Source organism: Elaeis guineensis, chromosome 1 (assembly GCF_000442705.2).
Source record: "Elaeis guineensis isolate ETL-2024a chromosome 1, EG11, whole genome shotgun sequence".
Lineage (NCBI taxonomy): Eukaryota > Viridiplantae > Streptophyta > Magnoliopsida > Arecales > Arecaceae > Elaeis > Elaeis guineensis.
The window spans coordinates 149,204,658-149,227,448 of NC_025993.2; the positions used below are offsets into that span (position 1 = coordinate 149,204,658).

A 22,791-nucleotide genomic window follows, 5' to 3' on the forward strand; every position below is an offset into this window, starting at 1 on the left:
CGATTTCTGAACTTCTCATAAACCCCACGGAATCCTCAATCTAGTTTTAGTCCAACAAGTTAATAGCATATAATGTTTAGCTGAGGGAAACAACGCTAGCTATATCAAAGTCATGATTCTGATTTTGGATCATGGCTGTGGTGCCTTGAAGCTATCTCACACAAATATCTGCCGTAACATTCTCAACTTATGTCCAACCAAGCAGATTTCTGATAATTAAAGATGAGACATATAATTTTTTAGTAAATACTTGGTCTCTATTTTCTCCAAAGAACCTGGCGAGGAGATATTTCAATTTTCATATAATTAACTGGGCTGTGCTGGTTATGATTCTTTGGTTGATGCCCTTAAGATGTCCATTCTAGATCCGTTATACGCGCCAAAGTTCTAATCCACAATACTTTTGACTCTGTTTTCCTTTTCCTGAGAAATTTATAGCTAGCTATATATCTGACTTAATCCAGCTATTGCAAGCAGTGACCCGTCAAACAGCCAGCAAAGCAAAGAGCACGTACGTCTCCATGGCCGTGAGCCTACCATTAGCTGGGCCAACTCGTCGCATCAAAAACGTAGGCCATGGAAACCAAGTTACGTATCGAGGGCCCATCCATGCACGAAAGGAGATCGCTCCTTCACTCGTACACCAACTACAGGTCACGTCAATCCCATCATTTTTAAGATCCCACGTCACGCATGGATACCTTCATGCATCCATTGCTGACCCCATCCCATCAAATCACCATGGAAAGGTGACATACATCATCCATCCATCTGTCCAGACTTTTAATCCAGAAGTGACCGTATCACATCAAAACTAACAATCACCATTAGTATCAATTTTATAACTAAAAGAAGGTAAAAAAGTTCTTTGATGGGTCAATATATATAGTCTCGCGCAGTCTCTTGTTATCTCCTAGATTGCAGAGGTGGATACATATCTTAGCAAACCAAAGAAAAGCTGGTAGTTGGTACAACAGAAGAACCTAATATACACAGCTCAGCTGGCTAACACTCTTTCTTTAGGTACGTAGCTCTGTAGTGACGAGATCTCAAGAGACCAGGGGTCCAGATTCTCCTGTAGCAGCGAGACCCAGAAAGGGCAGGTCATGAACAGCTCCCCCTAGCCCAAGTTGGGCTAGTCCCGTGTCATAGAGGAAAGGGTTCTGTAGATATGTTTCGAGCCAGCTAGACGCTTGTTCCTCCTGTGGGTTTGGGTTGTCTTTTGGAGGGCATTGGTGTTTGAGGGGTGAAGGGAGGGTGGTGGTAGCGTGGAGGGGTTCAGCAAGAGGTAGGGGAAGGAAGGGGTTGGCTTCTTGGTGGAAGAAGGATTGGTAGCTTTGGAGGAGGATTTGGATTGGGTTCTCTCCGGGTTGGAGGTCTATGAATGGGGGAAGACCAGGGTTGGGGGAGGGATAAGATGGATCTAGCGAGCAGGTGGGGTTCGGGTAGTAAGGATTCTTCTTTTCTCCAGTCTTGTTGAATATCCTGCAGATCACCCACTCCTCCTGCCGAATTTGGTACATGAAAATTAAACAGATATATAGTTAGTAGCCTTATGCTAGTCTTTTGCAGTTCCCTCTCCGCACGCTCTCTCTCTCTCTCTCTTCCCTCTCTCACACACAAGACACAAGCATGCACGCATAGTATGCTCATTCATTTAACATGGAAAGAGTTATCTCCAAAAAAAAAAACAAAAAAAGAAAAACATGGCAAAAGAGAAATGCTCATAGGTCAAAGTTACCATGTCTCTGTAAATATATAAATAAATCAATATAAAGCCAACAAGTTTCATAGTTTAAACTCTAGATGTGTGCCCGTATACGCATTCATGTTTGTGTACGTGAGAGAGGTAGGAGTCTATAACTTGCTAATGGGACTGGATCAAAGAAATTAACCAGCAGTGGAGAAATTTAAGATAAATTATTAATTATTGGAACGTGAAGAAAAATTAAATGGAGGCATAGTGTTTCTGCCATCCATAATGTGGAGTTATGTTTCACTACTTGCACTTTCTGTATTACGACATGGAACTTAAAACCCGATCTAGTTTTGTTCGTAGAAGTTAATTGAAGGGCTTTTGCTCCTTTTGTTTTTATAGTTATTTCCAAAGGGCATTGTCGGATTGCTAAAGACGATGCGGTTCAAAAAAAAAAAAAAAATCTTGGATTCTAAATAAAAACTTGAAATTAAGAAAAACTTTCTCAAGTGTATACCATTGGAAATATGGAACGGTAGATAGGGGAAGGGAAAAGGTGTGAGTCCTATACACCAAGGACAAGTGTCGACTGGTGAGAGACGTAAAGTTGGGACAATGCTGGGGCTGTATACACACTATTGCAGTGGGTGATGAGGGATTTACCTTCCACGTGTGGCGGCAGAAGTAGTCTCCCTCTAGCCGGTACTCGTGGAGGACCCACTTGGTCTTCTCCCCGCGTGGGGCCCTCCCCTTGTAAAAGACCAGGGTCTTCTTCATGCCCACCAGTGCCCCGCTGCTGGCGCTGTGGACCTCCCGGTCCTTGCCGGTGGCCTTCCAGTAGCCGGCCCCTGTAGCCCTGTTGGTCCTCAGTCCGGTTGGGTACTTCCTGTCCCTCAGACTGAAGAAGTACCACTCCCTCTCCCCCATCTTTGCCGCATCTGAGACACCCAACCAACACAAACCAAAACAAAACAAATGTTCATTAATAGTTATGATATCATCTTACACATGAGACTAGCTACCGTAAACTCTCTCTCTCTCTCTCTCTCTCTCTCTCTCACTCACTCACACACACGCACGCACGCACACGCACATACACACACACGCACAAAGAAGAAGAAGAAGAAGAAGAAGAAGGCGACGAGGAAGAGGAGGAGGGGGAGGAAATAACTTGGGGAGGTTGTCGATGGGTAGCTAATGGACATGCGAGTCATGAGTCCAAGGTTAGCAACATGACTATGTCAACAATATCATGAGTAAGACAAGAAAAAGTTCTGACGTCTCATCACACTCTCTCACTCATTATTCTGTATGTAAGTAGGAAGCACCAATGGTAGCTTAGTTTCCTTCTCCTTATAGTAGGCCACCAAAGATAACCAAGTAACGTGAGTTTACACTTCCCCACCTAAAAAAAAAAGTGCTTTTACACCAGAAGTTAGAAATATCTGGCTCGACAGTAAATGAGAAACCAAAAACATAAAGGTATACCTGGAAGCTCCCATGGCTCACATCTATTGAGATCAACCTCGACGATGTCGATGCCGCAAAGGCCTCCATTGAAGACCTTGGAGGCCAAGTAGAAGGTGATGAGCTCCTCATCAGTGGGATGGAACCTAAAGCCAGGAGGCAGCCCTTGCTCACCAACATCCTCGCCAAACAAGTCCCATACCACTTCCCCCATGTCATGCATCAACTCCCTGAGAAAGAGAGAAAAGAGAGGAGCAAAACTACAGGAGTTTGTTGTGTAACTTGTTGTGCTGGTAGAAAGGGAGAATGGAAGGGGGAGCGGTGTTTATAGGGGGAGCACTGAAACCTAAGAAGGGTTAGGCTAATAGATTTAGGCCGTTTTGTGGGGTGAGATTAAAGGCCAAACCCAAGTTGTTCCGTATAAAGGGCACCTGAAAGGGTTCAAAACAGGAAACTGGACAAAACATTGTAGGTGTGAGTGAGTTAATGCGAAACTGGCTTTGGAGATTTATGCGTGCATGTGTGGACATATGGTGATCAAGTACAAGGACCCGAGATACAAGACGGTCTGGCTACGCATTTCAACAATGCCTTATCACCAATTGCTGCTACTATTACCACACAACTTTACTCAAACTATGTGTCAAAAAACTATATGATATTTATTGTTTCTATTTGATGGTGGAATTTATACAGCAGGAGTTCTAGGTTTTCCAGTTGCTCGACTCCAAGGCGCATCAATTGCACTTGTTGGGTCTCGTGCAAAGTGAAATTGTCATAGTCCTTTCTTTTTACTGTGAGATATTTGATCCACAACTTCATCTAGTTTTCGTGATAACATGACTGATGATTAACTTGGCAGTAGTTATTCTTCTTCTGTATTTTCGGGGGTGGGGGAGGGGGGCGGCCCTAGAGAATATTGGTTTGACTACTACATTCCAAACCATGGAACCTCTTCTTGATGCTTGTAAGTTTTGATAGTACAGTTATGCAAGCTTTGTGCATTAGATTAATTTATTGTCAATTTTCATTAGATGATCCCCCATATATTAAATCGGTTAGTGTCAGAGGTCGTCTACTCAAAGTAGATCCAGTGTATGAGATGTATCATACTACCCAACACCTATTGCAATATTACTACGTTGATTACACCTACCACAACCTTATAGTGCAATGAGCATGGCATCTCAATCAGGGTTCTACTATGGTTTTTCCTAAAATCTTCTTTTGTAGGTGTACCATATGAGGATGACAAGGAACTACCCGGAGAGACCTATAAGGCATCTATCCATAAGAATCAATGGAATATAAGCTATTCATCCAAAAGAATCCTAATTCACATGTAGAAAGCCTTACCCTATAACTTCCAATGACAAACAAATGCTATATGTGCATAGATCCTCGCACTAGCTAGACTTAGCTAGTGGTTAAACTATAACTCTAATACTATTACACAAAAATGTTTCTATTGAGAAATAATCCCACATTGGATAGGTTACGAACTCTAGTGAAGTTTGTATACTCATATATAGCTCCGTCCACCTACTAACTTAAAATTTTGAATCAGATTTTAACAGGGTATTAGAGGGATTTGGGTTGTCTCTTTCACGCAAAAGAGTAATGCATCTTTTTTCACGATTGTAGAACTGCGCAATAGCTGCTACAAGATCTGTGCAGGCAAATGAAAGTGAGAATTCAGGGTACCTTGTGATCTATGTGATTTGTGATCCAATGGTTGATGTCGCTCATGATCCTTCGTGTGTATCAATATTAGAGCCAATGGCTCTACACTTAAGAGGAAGCATGAAGGAATAGTTCCACATTGGATACGTTAAAGACCCACCTACTAGTTTAAATTTTTGGGTTGGATTTTCGAAGTTTTCTTTTATATATATATATATATATATACATATATATATATATATACATACATATATATATATATATACATACATATATATATATATATACATACATATATATATATATATACATACATATATATATATATATACATACATATATATATATATATACATACATATATATATATATATACATACATATATATATATATACATACATATATATATATATATACAAACATATATATATATATATATATATATATATATACATACATATACATACATATATATATATATATACATATGTATATATATATACATATATATATATATATACATATATATATATATACATATATATATATATAATATATATATATATACATATATATATATATACATATATATATATATATATATATATATATATATAATATATATATATATATAAAATTTGGAATGATTAGTGGCTAGACCGGCAAGGATCATTTAGTTATTGGACTTCAAAATGCATGGATTTTATGGCATGATAAACTAACCACAATTTGTTGAAATCAACAATATACATATGGTCGCATATGCTATAGCATTAAGTTTGAAAAACATGATGGGCTTACCACCACCCTGGTTGATTTGGGAATCTCTGCTACGGCAAGGGGCGCCAACCAGCTACAATAGATGGCCTCATGTCATTGTTAAGATTATCCAATAAGGGTAATACTGATCACAATTATAGAATTCCATGCCAAGTAATTGGGCCAGGTTTCATTCTTCGCCTTTTGCCTACAGTTTGCATGAGCCTTATAAGGCCGCTCTCACCACTCCCATCCCTGTCTCCTTGCATTGATACTACAACTGATTTGACCTTGTTTTTAATTTTTTTTCTACCCAGTTACCTTAGTAGTTAGTACCACTGCTGGACTGCCACAGTTAACAGTAGCATTGGTGAAGGCTAGAGGGAGAAAAAGGGGCATGAGGGCGATCTATCTCCAAGCTGCATTTATTGGGGGATGGGTCAGAACGGGAAGAGGATTTCCTCTTGGCTGAAGTGGAGATGGGGGCGTTTGCACGAGTTGGGAAATAAATTTTCGTGGCCGTACCAATAATTCCAGAAGCGCAGTCCTCCGCATCAATACCCATTATTATCTCCACCCTCTCAGAGCTTCCAATAATACCCCTGCTAAGATCCTGGGAGGACCAGAGGCATCGTAAATTTGCTCTCTTAATACTTTCTAATCACTGGATTGCATGCACTCCTGTAACATGCATGAGGTGAAGTGAATGAATTCTAACATGATCATTCCATCTCTCCTATAGCATGCTTAAATGCTGAAACTCCTTGTAGCTGACCGGATAGGATGAGCACAAGTGTCATGTATTTCTGTTATATACATGTCAAAGATTTTCTTAGATGGATGATCTGACATTCTAACATGATCATTCCATCTACATGATATTGGACACAAGAAATATATCGGGAAAAAATGGATTAAATTATTAAAATTGAGAAATGAATAGCAAAAGACAGCAAGACACAGATAAATTAGAGATGCAAGAGCATTTGGCTAAGCTATCCATCCCCTCGATCACGGAGTACATCATAAATAAATTCCAAAAGTCATTATGATCTTTGTTAAATTATTTTGGTATTAAATTTTATGAATACTTTATAATCTTTAAACTAGTGTATATGGCAGCCAACCCCACCACACCCAGCCCACCCAAAATGAAAAAGATTTTTATTGGATTCAACCATCCAATAGTATTGTTATTTGTTGGGCTACTTCAATTACCATTTCCAGCTAGTCGCTTGATCTAATGATAGGACTGTCAATGAATCGAATTCGGATCAGAATCTGGATATCCAGATTTGGACCCGATCTTAGTTACTGGTACCGGATCGAACTCGAATACCCGACGGGTCAAACCTTGAAGTACCAGATCCGGACCGTATCCGGATTAGGTTCCGAAATTCGAAACTCATATTTAAAATCTCAAAAAAAAAAATCTAAAAATTATACAATAACATAGGAAAATACCTAAAAATTATACAATCATATGATCATACAAATAAAAATATAAAATTTATTCAAATTCAACAAGTAAAACTCCAATTAAAACATCCAAAAACATAACAACATACAATTATAATATATATATATATATATATATATATATATATATATATATATATATATATATTGGGTTTCGAATCTATCGGATCTGGATATTAAATATGCAGACTCTATCCATTTTACATGATGGTTTATCGGATCTGGATCCGAATTCGAATAAATAGGTCCAATACTAATACCAGATCCAGATCCATCAGGTAAATATCTGCAGGTCTCAGATCTGGATCCGATCTATTGACAACTCTATTTAATAATATCTGCATAAAATCGATAAAAATTGGGACTATCTTGCCAACTATAAATAATATAGATAATAAATATTAGGCCCTAAGCAAAATTCCAAGCACAAATGACGCTCAAAGTGAACCTTCGAGCCTTTTGAGCACCGAGTTAAAACGTGAAGGGCATTGTGGGGATGTGGGAAACCCAACGGTTAGCCCAGAAGAGAGGTTTGGGTTGTGGGTTTTCAGTTTTGGGAAGCAAAGTCAGAGGCCACATTGAATACGCGCGCTCTAATTTCGAAATGGAAAGGAAAATAATAATTTGTTTTTGCGGTTCAATCATACACATGATTAGACCTCGGGGTCCACCGACCTCTTCAGATCATTTATCCTTGTAATTCGTACAATACAATTTAGTAATCTCTTCTTTTTCACTTTCCAGAGACAAAAAAGGTTGCCCATATGATATAAGATTTATAATTATAAATAATAGATAAAATGATGTATAAATCATGATTTCCCGAAAAATCAATAGAAAAATAAAAAATATGATTATATTAAAATTTTTTGCAATCTTAATTTTTAAATTTTTATTTATGAAATTGTATTAATCATGAGATTGCTATCGTATATGTTAGTAGGTGTGAAGTCCAATTTCACACCACTTAATTTAATTTAGAGAAAACTTTTCAAATAGGCAAGTACTCTTCATAGGCGAATAAAAATATTAAATTAAATTAATAATTTTAACATCGACTTGATCAACTTGAAAAAGATAATTTTGATGCAGATGCACATATAGCGATGAGCCAATACAAATTCTATTGAAATCTCAAAATTGTTATACTCTGAATGAAGCTTATAAGCCAAGTCATTCTCAAAAATATTAAATAATTTTTAATAAAATTATTTTGTTTAATATCTAAACTCATCCTTTTTTGCTGACTTGATACAAATTGAAAGCATATGATGAGTGGTGCCAGTGTATTGGTGAAAGTGTTCAGATTGCAACTTGTAAAATGTGAGTACAAATGGTACTTTGCAATTGAATAATGTTCACCGAACTCATTTGCTTGGCAATATGTCTTGTGCCAGCTTATAGATTCTTCAATCCAGCATACAAGAAAATGTGGAAACGACGCAAGTAGCTTTCGGATGTAGGTTGCCTCGGAAGGTGGGACTGCATGTTTGATCAGCTACGGTCTCATCCAAAGTTCTTGATATCAAATCTTATCAAAAAAAGTTCTTGATATAAAAAGCTTATATTATAAAATGTATATGATTTGAGAAGTCTTCTGACAAGAAATTTACACCTAAACATGACAGAAGCTCTTTTTTTTATCATTTTTTCTTCTATGTGACAGAATTTCTTTGGTAACGCAGAAATCTCCAACTTTCTTACACACAAAGTAACTACAGAATGGCGAGACAGGAGGAAAGAAATATAACCATAAAATATTAGGTTTCCATAAATGGGTATTATTTAATCTGGAAGGCATTCCAAAAGATCGCATGGATCTAAGGCCTCCCCACGTGCGAGGGGCTGCCCCCGAGCGTGACGAGACGGCTCAGTGCTCGTGCACACGCGCCAAACCTGCGTGCTGACGTGGACGCACGACTGGGAAGGCCAGGACGGGTGGGTCCCATCATGAAGTCCTTTCCTTCCATCCCAGCTGTGCTCTAGGGCTCGTAGACGGTAGACTAGGACGGCAATTCTGAGCACCGGCCGCGCCGGCCAACTAACCACTTTACCGCCATAAATTCCTCAACGGTCAATTAATTTGATTTCATCCGGTGTTTCACCTCCGAACAATGGAAATGATGTTAACATTATCAAAGCGGTCCATTCCATTGGATTCCATGATTGATACCAAGTTCAGATAAGACCCATACGGTAATCCTCTGAAATAACCTACCATAGTAATCAAATAAAGGGAAAAAAATATTAATCACCTGCCATGCCACTTATCATTGCTCGACTTCCCGAGGAATCAAGTTGTTCTGGAGTGATTGAGCACAAATCCTTATGTACGGCACAAGTCATAGACTATCACAAAGAAAGCATTGCAAACAAACAAAAAGGAAAAAGCAAGATCAACCCTGCTTGAGAGCTCTGTCTACCAGAGGCTACTACTTGGATGCATAGCTCTCACATTATTTAGATGTAATTCTTCCAAGGTTGTCCATGAGATTCTTCCTTATATTAACATTTAATTTTGACATACTTATATTTTGGAACTATGGGTTTTTGGTGGTAGGAAGTTAGGAACAATGGTGTGGGGGGGGGGGGGGGGGCGCAAGAAACAAAAGAGAAAGGAGATGACAAGTGGTGATTGGTAGATGTGTTTGAGGGAGGTTGAGAGGGTGACCTCGAGCGCACGCCTGAGAGGTAGAGGGCAAGACAAAGGCGGTGGAGATGGAAATCAGTTGTGGGTTGCATAAGGAACAAAGGATTCTTCTCTATTTTTTCTTTTTCTTTTTGATTAAGTTAGAGGGCACCACCTTCACATGCGAGCCTAATATCTATTTAGGCTGAGGCCCAGATGTCACACCTTTTTTATAGCTTAGTTTTATTCCATGATGTAAATTGAGTTTTCAGCACTAAGAATATGATGGAAGGTCAACATACTATATATTAGTTAGTAAGATTTTTATTTGAGCTATTAAGTAGAAAGAACTTAACCTTCTCTTCCTTCTCTAGTCTAATTAGGTTTCTCATGCTTGTAATTTTGTGTTGTTTTATCTTTCCTTTGATTTTTTTGACCAATGGCATTGCTTTTCCATGAGTTTAAAAAATAATTATGTGTTAAATATAGGTGATCCATTGATGCTAAGCTTTCAATTCCATCAAGGATGGACTATAGCAAGCTCAAGATGCGATTATCTTACAATTTGGAATCTTAATTCTAATTATACTAGTCACATATTGTTTTCTTTCTGTATAAACATAATGATGGTTGTGATAAAAACAAATGTCATGCAATATTTACAGTAACCGTTATGGGACATCTACAAGCTCAAAATCGAGCTCAAGAAATCTTATCCAATCCTCCTCTCTCCTCTGCACTCTCCTCTCTTATCCACTCAATTTCTCTCTTTTCTCCTCTCTCTCTCTCACCCCTCTCTCCTTTCTCCCCACTCCACTCTTTCTATCTCCAATATATCCCTCTTGATATATCTCCCTCTTCTCCTCTCTCTCTCCCCCCGTCATCTCTCCCTTCTTTAATCTCTCTCCCCTCTCCACTCTCTCTCCCATCCAATCTCTTTCCTCTCTTTCCACCTCATCTTCTTTCCCTCTACTCTCTCCCCTCATAAGGCTGGTCTATTCGAGCTTTAGGCCAAGTTCAAATTCAAACTCAGATCGAGCTCAAGTGAAAATTTTGAACAACATTTCAGGCCTCTGTCCGGGACCAAGCCCGCCTTTTTTTTTTTTTTTTTTTTGGCCAGACCTAGGCCATATAAAAACCTAACCTTGCTTGATTCTAGCCCTAGGCATCTTTGTGGTAAGTACTAGTAAGCTACTCCTTGATGTGATAAGAAGAAATGACTGCGTAGTACAGGCTCGCTATCTTTTTGTAATCAACCAACAAACGTTTAGGATCAATGCTATAACCAAAATAATGGCTAAATTGTCCAAAGGAAGTGTTAATTATCTAATAGTTCTATTCTTGTTTTATTATGATACACATAGTGAAATGAGATGTCCTAAAATTTGGCTGTATATGTGTTCTTCTGATGATATATATAATACTAACTAAACTAAACTGACTCCACAAGATACTGCGCTACCAAGACATGGCAGCTTTAATACTCATTAACTACATGGTGATGGAGTTTGGAGAATCTGCCAGGATTAAACTATTCAGAATATGTTCTTCTAAAGGAAAGTTTCATGGAATCACAATGTAGACAACCGCATGTTTCAAACCTTAATATAACGATATATTAGACAAGATTAATGAAAGGATGAGCAAATCACGACGACCTTTATTTTGGCTTCAAGGAGGACTCCTCGACCCAAGTTAGACCTAGATGTAACCTAAATCTAATCCAAGTTAAACCTGCCCCTGCCCCAAAGATAAGATCAAATCATTGAGCTTGGACCACTCAATCCATTTGGACACGAAGGATACAAGGAGGATGAACTAAAAATTTCAGGTCCAAGGCCAGAATGGCAACGCAGATCCACCTGTACCCGTATCTAATTACCTCCAATCGCCATCGAATAAAAAGTATCAGCGTCCGTTCTCGATCCCAATAGAAATCCTCTGGAAGAACTTGGCTCCCGCTCCTGATCGATTGGAAATCTCCACGGGCGTGCTTGGGAAAACCCCGCGGGAGAGCCGGCGGGTTCCCCATCTGCCCTGCTCACCAATTTATTCCTCCTCCGGACCATCTGGATTTTTCCCAAACAGACAAAGTTCATGCCTTCAATTACAGTGGTGGGATCAAGCATGTCTACTTTGCACGCTCTTTGCTGAGAATTGGTTGTCTATCTGTTTTCCGAACATCGAAAGAACAGGGAGAATTCCATTTGATTTCTTGAAAACCGGGACGAAAGAAGAGTTCAGAACAGGGATAACTCCATTTGTAAGCTGATTGCACTCTAATTCTGATAATGTATACCTGGCTAGTTATCATACGCTGTCTATATCAAGAACAGGGATTCTCGCGGCCTTTGATTCTCTTTGCAATTTATTTTATGTTGCTTGCATTATGTTTTATGATTGCATGCTTCGCAAATATGATTGTGAAGGATTACTGATTTGCTCTGTGAGTGCCTTGAGGGACACTCGAGATGGTATTCAAGACATCTTTAGGGAATCACTTTACAGAGAAGAAATGACAACCATTGTGTGAATGTCATGTGAAGATGGTGAACCGTCACCCCTAAATAGTTTAGCAGATATAACTTGCTTGATTTCTTTCTTCCTTTGCAATATAGAAACATATCTAAATTCTTCGGATTTAGTCTTCTTTATCATGAGATGTCCAGCCATTCCTTCTGCATATTTGTTTAAGTATCGGTGAAATATCCTGAGCATGTTGAATTATATTGTATGCATTTGTTTTGCTAAGAAGAAAATATTATATATTGTTGGCATATGACATGCACATCTTTCTAGGGTCAAGTAAAATGCTGCTGCATCTGAAAAATGAACAAAACAGAACCCATTTTCAACTATACAATTGATTGTTATTTGAACTATATATATATGATTATGCATACACTGTTGCTTTTAAGTGCAGAAATATATGTATGATTATGTATTCACTGCTTGCTTTCGTGCTAAAAAAATATTTTATTTCCATTTTCTAAAAAAAAATAGAAGTGTTGTATATATAAGTCTCTAGAAATTTTGAATTTGACATGTATATCCCTATAAATATATTATTTTAAATATTTATTGTTTGCATGAATATCCTTGCTGTTCATTTTTGTTAGAAGCTGTTAGACAAATTCAGGGTTGCAATTCAGTGACTTCAGTTAAACCTTAGCTTAATATTAAATAACATGAATTCCTTTGCTCAAATATTGATGGAATATTAGGTTTGGATTACTTGTATAATTTCACCTCCAATCCTAAGCCCCCAGTGAAGAACTCATCTGTCAAGTCTGTGGCCTCAAACTCGGCATCTCTATCCTCCTTCCCTATATTCCCCAAAAATCTCCTCGTGCCTCACCCACCGTTGTCTTTAATTCCTTTCATGACCTCGACCCACCCATCAATGTCGGCCTCTTCACCACTCTTGTCGAGCCCCTTCCGCTTAGCCCCATCTACCACCTCACCCCTTTCCTTCCCGAGCCTTATCACTATAATTGCCACTCCTGGCTCAACTTGCATTGCCTACATAAACTTTAACAAGTCATCTCCAAATGTAAGATTCATGCTGGTATATATTTAGTTCCACATGAATGATACATTAAATAGATTCTAAGTATCTATAGAAGGTCAAAGAATTGAAATAATATATTTTAGCTAATCTTTGCGAATGAGATCCTACTTTGTTACAAATAGTATAGAGTAGACATACTTATAATCTAAATAAATTAGGAGACATCGCAGTATAGATCTATTTGAGTTGACCATGCGTTAATTGTGATATTTATTGATTGAAATTTTGATATTTGTAATTTAACGAATGGATTTGGATCCTTAGTTGGATGAGGAAGCAAAAATTTAAATTAAAAGAATATGCAAGGATCATGTGGGTGTGTATTTTGTAATAACCCAGATAAAAAAAAAAAAAAAAGAGACGGAAGGAGGACTCCCGAAAGGAGTCTTCTTCTCCGATGAATCCCGATCGGAGAAGAACTCTAGGCCTTTTAAAACTCTAGGATCCCCTATAAATAAGCCTCTCCCTTTCTCAAGACCCTCCACCGGTGATCTTCGAGCCCGATTTCTCTCCTTTTCTCCGAAGAAGCCGCGGCAGCCTCTTCTCGTATTCGCCGGAAATTGAAGGTTAAAGAAGCCCCCAGAGTTCAGGTAAGGGTTCAATCTTTCTTTCTCTCCCTCTTCTCTTTCTTCCATGTTTTTAAACTCCTCGCCGGCCGTCAGGATCGTCGGAAAATCTTTGAAAATAGTGAATCCTGTTTTGCTCTGTTTCGGCCGGACCTTTTCCTCTCTTTTCCGGCCACCGGTGCCGCCGGTTGCGGCGTCCCATCCCTGAGATCGGACTCCCATATATCTCTCTTCCTTCCCTGAAAGCCTTGGCCGCCGGTGACCGGCCAATGGTCGGAGTTCATGTAGAAAGGGGACGGATCCCCTGTTTTTCGAAAAAAAAAAAAAAAGAGCCGCCGGCCGAACCCCATCGCCGGCCGTTGTTGGATCTCCGGCTAGGCCGCCACCCCACCGGAGCCCGAGCCACCGAGGGGGGGGGACCTCACGGTCCTCCCCTGTTTCAGCCAAGGGAGGCCACGGGAAGAAAAGAAGAAGGAAGAAGAAGAAGAAAAGAAAAAGAAAAGAAAAAAAAAAGGAAAAAGAAAAAGAAAAGAAAAAAGAAAAAGAAAAAAAAAAGAAAAAAAATAAAAATAAAATAAAATAAAAAGAAGAAGAGAGAAAATTTTTCTCTCTCTCCTCTCTCTACCTTCTCTCTCTACATTTTCTCTCTCTAGATTCTCTCTCTAGACTTTTCTCTCTCTTTACGAATTTTGTCTCTCTAGGATCTTTTCTTCTTCTTTGATTGCATCATGAACCTTAGAATAAATTTGAAGATGAAAATAAGATGATTTGAGATTGCTCCGAAATTCGTGCGATAGATCTGATCCCAGTTTGATCCTATTCGAAATTTGTAACACTTGATTTATATTGAGTCACTCTGATAGGACCTCTGATGATCTCGATCATGAGTGCCTCATCGGAAGGATACAAAGATTTTTCTCTCCACTTTCTCTCTCTAGAATTTTCTCTCTCTTCATGGATTTTCTCTCTCTAGAAGTCTTATGGATCAGTGGAGGATCCAGATACTTAGGTAAATCCTAATTTTGGTTAATCCTAAGAGAGATCCTAGATTTGTGTTATCAGGTCGATTATCGGTAATTTTCTCCATATGTGATTGTTATATTGATCAGGGTTACGAAGAGATGATCATCTGCAAATGATATCTAATGGAATATTTTGTTAAAGAAATTCATAAATCAAAGAAGAACATTGATTTCTGTGTTTGGATCAGTCACCGGTAAAGGTAAGAATCCCTGTACATGATCACTATTATATATATGCTATTTTACTATTGGTCTTGCATCGTTGGTTTTTACATCGTCGGATTTGAGATCGATGAATTTATTATACCTGAGATACCGTTATTTGATTTTGAGCATGAGTATGTTATGTCAATATATATGTATCAGAGATTGATGGCATGATTATATGGATATGACATATCTGAATTGATCATAATGCAAGTCAGAATTGATTTGATGAAATCAACACATAATGATTAAATGAAAAGACAGAGATATATGGTTTGGACTAGTCCTGTCATGTGGAACAGCCCGCTAGGAGCTTATGCCTGAGACAGCCCCCACTGGCTTACAGGTGGATCAGCCGGTCAGGAGCTCATACCTGGGATAGCCCGCCAGGAGCTTATGCCTGGGACAGCCTCTCACGGGCTTTGGTACGTGGGACAGCCGGCCAGGAGCTCATCCTGGGACAGTCTTGAAAGACTTTTTAAGTGGATTCGATCTGGATGATGATTGAGGTATAGAATTGAATAGTCCAGAACCAGAAAGAAAAGGTTAAAAATCATGTGATTATGAAAGGAGAAATGAAAGATAAGACATGAAATAATTGTTGAACAAAAGTGTTTTACCTATTAACATATGATGATGCATCTATTTTAACAAGACAGAAAAATTTATGAATATTTGCATTATTCTGAACATTGAACATGAGATTTTATATCTTACTGCTTATCCTTATTTTCAGACTATATTACTATATCAGTGTGATATGGAAATTCTTACTGGGCTGTAAAGCTCACACCCCTTTATCTTTCTTTTTCTTCTCAGAGTTACAGGATGACTTAGATTGGCTATGGCTTGGATTTACGGGTGAGCAGAAGGATAAATAGAGTGTCATAGTATCTGATCAGAGAATTGAAGAAATTTAAATTGTAATTATGCAAGGTTTTATGAATTATATTTGAAATTAATTGTTATGGATGTTAAGATTGTGGTGATTTATTTTGGCCTTGCATATTCTTTAGGGCATGCTCTAAGGAGTGCGCGGCCATCACGTATCCGATCCGGGTGTTTGGTTCGGGACGTGACATATTTAGTCTCACATTGATTTACACTACATAGATCTTGAGACTTCTACAAATCAAAAACTTTGAATAATATCTTCTGAATGTTATTTTTAAGAAGGAAAATTCTTTGTGCACCGTGGGCAATGCAAAAAATCCGACATGAAATGCACTATTTTATTCGATTGATTCATATAACCATCATTTTCCAACGCTCATTTAATGCCTACAACTCTATTTTTTAGTTTGAAATTTTGAATGAAGAAAATATCCCTCATCTTTAGAAAAAATTATGATATATCGTGGCATATTACGACATCCTGCATCAAATTATGACTTCCTACACGCAGAATGCCATATTATAGCCTAGAAAATTATGACATCCTGTACATATTATGATATTTTATATTAAATTATAACTTTCTGTTTGCAGAATTTTATAATATAGCTCAAGATATTATAAAATATGAGGGATATTTTTGTCCAACTACTTTTCAACACGTATTTAATGCTTATAGTTTCACTTTTTCGTTTGAAAATTTTGAATAATGAAAATATCTTTGCTCTTTAAAAAAAATTATGATATCTTATGGTATATTATGACATTTTACGTTAAATTATGACATCTTATGCGTTAAATTATTATTTTTTACATAAAAGATGTTATAATATGAATATAAAATATTATAATTTTTTTTAAAAAATAAAAATATTTTTGATATTTAGAATTTTAAAAAAAATATAAATATTAAATATATATTTAAAAATAATGATTACATAAACCAATATGGTGGCTACATGGATCATTTTCTGCCCTGCCGGTCGTGCACAAAGAATTTCTCTTTTTAAGAAAGTGCAGAGAGCCCAAATGGGTCAGACCAGTTAGTGCTCAAGGCTAAGTATTTTTTATAAAATATAAATTTATAGGATGACATGTGCAAATAAAAAAATGTGTGGTGTTATAATAACATTCCAAAGTACATCAATATTCTCGTGCTAATACATCGTAATAATGGGTCCGCAATAAGTAATCGACGCATAATAATCGTAATAATCGATACGGTTGAGGATAGAAGGGGTTTGAACCCTAGAGGGGTCGGCTGTTCCTTCTCTCCCGCCTCGACCACCTCCTTTTGTCTCTCCTTTTGTCCGCCATTAAACATTAAACAAGCTCCAGGGGAAGCCTTCCTCGTTTCAAGAATGCAATGATTCGTTCCTTGCTGTTCCGTGTTCATCTTGGAGATTTCCATCTTTTGCGGTGTAATCTTCTTGCCTTTTCCGGAAAGAGATGAACTCGGCCATGGCGTTAGCATCGATTCCTGTGGCCCTTGGCTCCGTCCCAAAAGTGAGTAAATAATTTTGTGCTTTCTTTTCTTTTCCCCCATAAGATTCTTTTCTTTTTCGGTTTTGCGTTCAAGTTTTTTTTTTCCGATGTAGGATGAAGCAGGGATACGGAATTCAAGTACAAGAGATGGTTCTGTGATGAAAAGGGTGCAATGTGCCCATAAAAGGATGTCGAAATGGGAAGAAAAAGGATTGTTTTAGCGCTTTTGGGGTATAATTTTTTTCCCTTTCTTTTCTCTCTTAGAGAGGACTTTGTGTCCATGAATTACTCTCTTAATTGGTTTGTATGATCTTTGCTGAGAAATAGTTTTTTCAATGAATCCAAGGATCGTGTTATTTAACAATCTGTTTTAAATTTTGATGTTAAATGGCTATAAATAAAGTATAGTGTCCTACTGTCAAAAGAAACTGGTTTGAAAATAGACAACCTATCATAATTTTCAGAAGAGTGGAATATTTTCATATGCTGATCGGCACCTAATTATTAACCTTAGCCTTCGACAGCAGCTTCCTGATGCTGAGTATCTTTAAGAGTTCGGCCCCCTAGTAATACTTATGTCGGTCCTGTTTTTATACTTGAGCATATTCCTTTAACCATACTCATTTGGTCGTAGAAGAAGTTTCTTTTTCTTTTTTGTTTTTTTGAGAAGAAAGATGGGTTATTCAGCAATTCATTCTGGTCTTTAAAAAAAAAAAATTCTAGCGTGTATTTTTTGCAAGTTACAAGTGTCACATAACCTGTCCGATTGTACTGGATACCTTTATGATTAGATCAGTAAAACCATGAACGAGACATAAATATCCCTTGTGAACAAAGTTGAACCGATACCTTCCTGAAGATTCCTGCAACTAAATGCTAAGTGCCATTTTCTCACGCCTCTTAGGTTGCAAGGGAGCTTTCGAATTTAATATTGCTCTCTTTGAAGTATGTAATTTTTGAACAAAAAAATTTCATCAATCTCTTTTTTGGTTTGGTTTGTAGATTTTGATCAACTTATTTTGACACTGTCATATTTGTTTTAAGTTGCATGGTTAATAATGATACTTGCCAGCACTGTCCTTTTCTGTTTATCTGATGAGATATCACCTTTTTTTTTTGCCCATTATTTATTTTTTTCAGTTTTAATTTTTTTCAACTTAATCTCTCTCCAAAATATGTACTCTGTGCACTTTCAGCTGAGCAATATGCCATATGGGATCTCACAATGTCATAAATCTCGGTGCTCCTTTTCTTGTGTGATAAATGTGATGGCGGCCCAATCTGGTGGACCTGAGAAACTGGTCATTGATGGCATAGTCAATCAGCGAAGGAAATTATCAGACAGCTTTCCTCAACCAGTTAAGCGTTTCCCATGGACCAAAGTGATGATCAACTTTTGCCTGCTCGTTGTTGAACTCACTTGGGCAGTTGCAAAGTATTTTTGTATACCACTGTTGGCTATTACATTATTAAGTGAGATGTCGTACTGTGCTCATGAAAGGAAGATGGTTCTCGTACCCATCCCCTTGCTGGGTTTGCTATAGCTGGAATCTTGAAGGACACAGCTGTAGAACTTTCACCAGGTCTCAAGGTTCGGATACTTTGTTTCTTTGTGTTGTTTAAATCATATGTGTTCCATATCTTTATTTTAACTGTTTATTTTGTGCCGTATCTTTATTAGGAAGGAGGATTTCCAGGTCATCTACTTCTTATTGCAATTTTCTTCATGTTGCTAAAATTACTTGGCCCATATTACTCATTCTGGGGGCGCCTGCTTATTCCTCGCTTTGCAAATGGTGGATTATGGAGGACTATCTGGTGTGCATTAATGTGGTATAGAGTGCCTCAGGGGACATCTGGGATGGCATCAGAGGAATCTGTAGCTGACAATCCCTCTGAAGAAAAGAAATAACAATCTCTTCTGTGACAAAAGCAGTCAAACAACTGTTTTTCTAACAGGTAAGTAGAAAAGACTGCTGGGATTTTCTTCTTTTTTGCAGTAAATAATCATCTCTAAAGTTGTCGGTTTTTGTCTTACCATTTGATATATTTTGCCATTCAACCAGCTTAGTAACTTTGAGCTTATGATATCAACGGCATATTATGTTGTTTGCTTTTGCTTGATTGGAAAGAAAACTGTACATCATGTGAGTACAAAGAAAGGTACCACTATCTGAGAATACGAATACTCACCGCTACATCTTTCTAGTAGTTGAGTCAAGCAAAATGCTGATGAACATTTAAATATGGACATAATGCTGGATTTTTGTTTTAGTGATGTAATTTATATTTAGGAGAGAAACCAGCTTTCTTAAATACTGTAGAGCATCCATTCGTTTAGCAACATCAACACAGAACATGTGAGAAAGTTAGACAAGATTTATTCAAATGGTTTCTACAGCAATTATCTTGCTTATTAGAAATTAATTGTCAGTTGATAGTAAAAACCTATAGGAAATTGGTTTTTTGTAATGCTTAATCATTGCTATACAGATATTAACCACCAAAGTGCCTTTTATACATCAGCAAGGTATAATAGACTATTAAACTGTGGATCGGAGATGGTAGAATGGAGAATTGCCTACAATTAGGCAGGATGCTGCCTGATGGCAAACTAGTTATTTGGTTACAATTTTAAACTTGGTTCTACCACATGAGAACATGGAGTAACTAGTGAAGTTGAAGGAAGTCAGAGCTGCAAGTTATAGTTGGCCGAGGTTAAGAATCAAGCACAACCTTGGAATCAAACTCTTCTGAAAATGCATCTAACATCTGAATGACTTGGTTGCTGGTTATGAAGCTTATGGACATGGGGTTGCAGAGTAAATTAAGCCTTGAAACATAATTGGTGGCTACGTACAAAGAAGAGATGAGATTCATTTTTAATGGCAAAGCTAGATCATCTGGAGAGTCTAACATCTGTGAAATTTAAGACGAAACATGTGTTTATCAATTTTATCCTGGCAGGAGACGTAAATGCAGTTTAGTTTAGTGTCAAGGAAGACTTTATCCTCCATTTATATTGTTTAGCCCAAAAGATAGAAGGTTGATTTTGGGTTAATTTTGTTGTGTTTCCAAGTCTTGAGCATGAACAAAAAAATCATTATAAGCAATGACAGCCAGGGGTAATCCAGGGTATGCTCATAAGAACCTGATGCAGAAACCTAACTTGCAATATGGGGTAAGAAGGCTCATAATCAGATAGCGAATTTGACAAGGCTTCTAACTGATATCATTCGGACACTAGATTTTCCAATGCAGGAAAGGAATTCTTTTCTTATGCATCCAATTCTCTCTCAACAAACTTAGTATGTTTCTCTATATAAGACCACTATCATCCAAAATTTCTGTGAACATGTCATGGATTGGTTCAAGAGCAGCTACAACCTTGAAAACTTTCACAGATACTTAAAATAATCTTTTTATCATTTATTTGAAGTGCTGTAGATGGAAATAGTATTATATTTAGTAAACAAGTATATCAACTGAAATTATGTAACAAAATCCTTATAGTACTGTCTATCAATTTTATTCACAAAAGTTGGTCCCTGAATTGATCCATAATCTTGATGAGTTGGTGCTCTTGTCGGTTTTGTAGATGAGATTTAAATTCTCTACCTGTTTCTTCTTGGCAGGATTTTCAGGAATTAGTTATTAATATAATAATAGACATGTGGAGTACAGGGAACCTTCAAAGGAAAAGCTATTCAAGTTGATGGATGCTGCAATCACCTATCCATGCACAAGCTAATGCTTCAGCTCACTGTGTATGCCACTTGTCGCAGATCATATGTGTATGCAAATATTACATGTTATGTTCACTTGTACTGCATTAATTAACATAGTTTTTTTTAATAATATTTTTTCCAAATACCATTAAATAAAGTCTAGGCTGCATCGTGCTTTTTTATTGTCATTGTTTTCTTTCCTTTGTGGTTGGTGAGCCAGAATGAGACAGTGGCTGCTCTGACTATTTGGACATTTTTTTTTGTTGATTGAATAGTTCTATAGATCCATGCCCTTATATGTAAAAGTGGCCAATTGCCATTCGTTGTACTACATATGGCTGGGGTCTACACCAAAAATGAGATGCCAGCTTGGGCTGCAGAACATGAGAGGTGTGTGGTACGTGGGGTGTAAACCTATAGAGATGCACATTAAACAATTATCTTGGTCGATGTGTATTTATCACAACATTAAACCATGATTTGCTTTATTCTACAGCATTTGGAGTGCTTCCGGTGGGAGGTCCCATCTCTTTGTTACAGCTGACTTCCTACTTCTCAAGATCATTGTCCTGCCCATCTATTTAATAAAATCCATGCCTTTTTGAAAGTTCAATATTATTCATGCCTCTTACCTCTGTCCTTGAGCAAACCTTTTAGAGCAAGACCTCGAACTCAAGTATGAAGTGTCGGCACAGCTTGGGGGGCCAAAAATAAAGCATTTGGTCATCTAAGGGATTTGTTGTCATTTTTGTTATTCTATCATGAGCAGAAACCATGTTCTTTAGCTTCATCTTAGTTGTTAGCCCACCTAACCATCTGACGGTCACCATTATGAATGCTTTACAGCCTCTCCATTGTGTAGAACAGAACAAAGTCATCCACACCCTGGAGGCTGGGCGCCTGTTGTTAATTTTTGTGAGTATTAAATATGAAACCTTTTTTAGGCCTTTTCCAAGTGCAAAACCAACAAAGTGTCCGCTTCCGCCCAAGGATTGTGGTTGCTTTCTGTTCTTATTGTTCAACATTATGACATTTCTATAACCTATTTTTTAAATCTTATGTAGCTTTATTTTGCCCTCTTCATCTACCCAATAGAGAATGACACTGCAACAAATTCAAATTTTTTGACTGTTTCATTTGATAGGTAATAAATGAGAGGTGGGTGGATGGACCGTACTTAAAAGCACTCTTCTATTAAATTCAGCCGGCAGGGGCTAACATATCGACTGCCCTACATCAACGCATGTTGGGCACATAGATTGTACATTGAAATTTCTTTATTTGCGAACTGTAGTTCTGAAGCAGTTGTTAGGTTTATGGTTGCAGAGAATGAATGTATCAAGTTATTCAACTCTTGTGAAGGAGGCTTTGCATTTGTGTATCAGGGTTGTTAGGTTTATGGTTGCAGAGAATGATTGTATCAAGTTATTCAACTCTTGTGAAAGAGGCTTTGCATTTGTGTATCAGGGCATCACTCAATGTAGAATGTCTATCGAACATGATGAGTTTAATCACTGCTTGTCCATATGATGGTTACTTGAACTGGCATGCTATAGAATTCTTAAATTCCATTTTTTTTTTTTGCTTGTTTTGTTCCAACCAAA

At 37.6% G+C, this 22,791-nt stretch overlaps 1 protein-coding gene and 1 long non-coding RNA gene across 11 annotated transcripts; one reads left to right on the forward strand and one right to left on the reverse strand.

Moving 5' to 3' along the window:
• Positions 1 to 896: 896 nt before the first annotated feature.
• On the reverse strand, positions 897 to 3,448 carry LOC109504859 (protein CUP-SHAPED COTYLEDON 3). The gene is made up of 3 exons (XM_073250858.1): positions 3,185 to 3,448; positions 2,360 to 2,634; positions 897 to 1,505 (listed from the first exon to the last, which is right to left on the reverse strand). The coding sequence occupies exons 1-3, from the start codon at positions 3,384 to 3,386 to the stop codon at positions 1,050 to 1,052; spliced, it is 933 nt and encodes a 310-aa protein (XP_073106959.1). The 5' UTR covers positions 3,387 to 3,448; the 3' UTR covers positions 897 to 1,049.
• A 13,705-nt stretch (positions 3,449 to 17,153) lies between these two features.
• LOC140851596 (uncharacterized) lies at positions 17,154 to 22,729 on the forward strand. Of its 10 annotated transcripts, none has more exons than XR_012134348.1 (6): positions 17,165 to 17,690; positions 18,656 to 19,050; positions 19,141 to 19,418; positions 21,095 to 21,253; positions 21,463 to 21,577; positions 21,684 to 22,729. It is a non-coding gene; the product is annotated as an uncharacterized lncRNA (long non-coding RNA). The 10 variants fall into 10 exon arrangements; XR_012134349.1 differs by having other exon boundaries at positions 21,095 to 21,226; positions 21,463 to 21,584; XR_012134350.1 differs by having other exon boundaries at positions 21,095 to 21,226.
• The last annotated feature ends 62 nt before the right edge of the window (positions 22,730 to 22,791 follow it).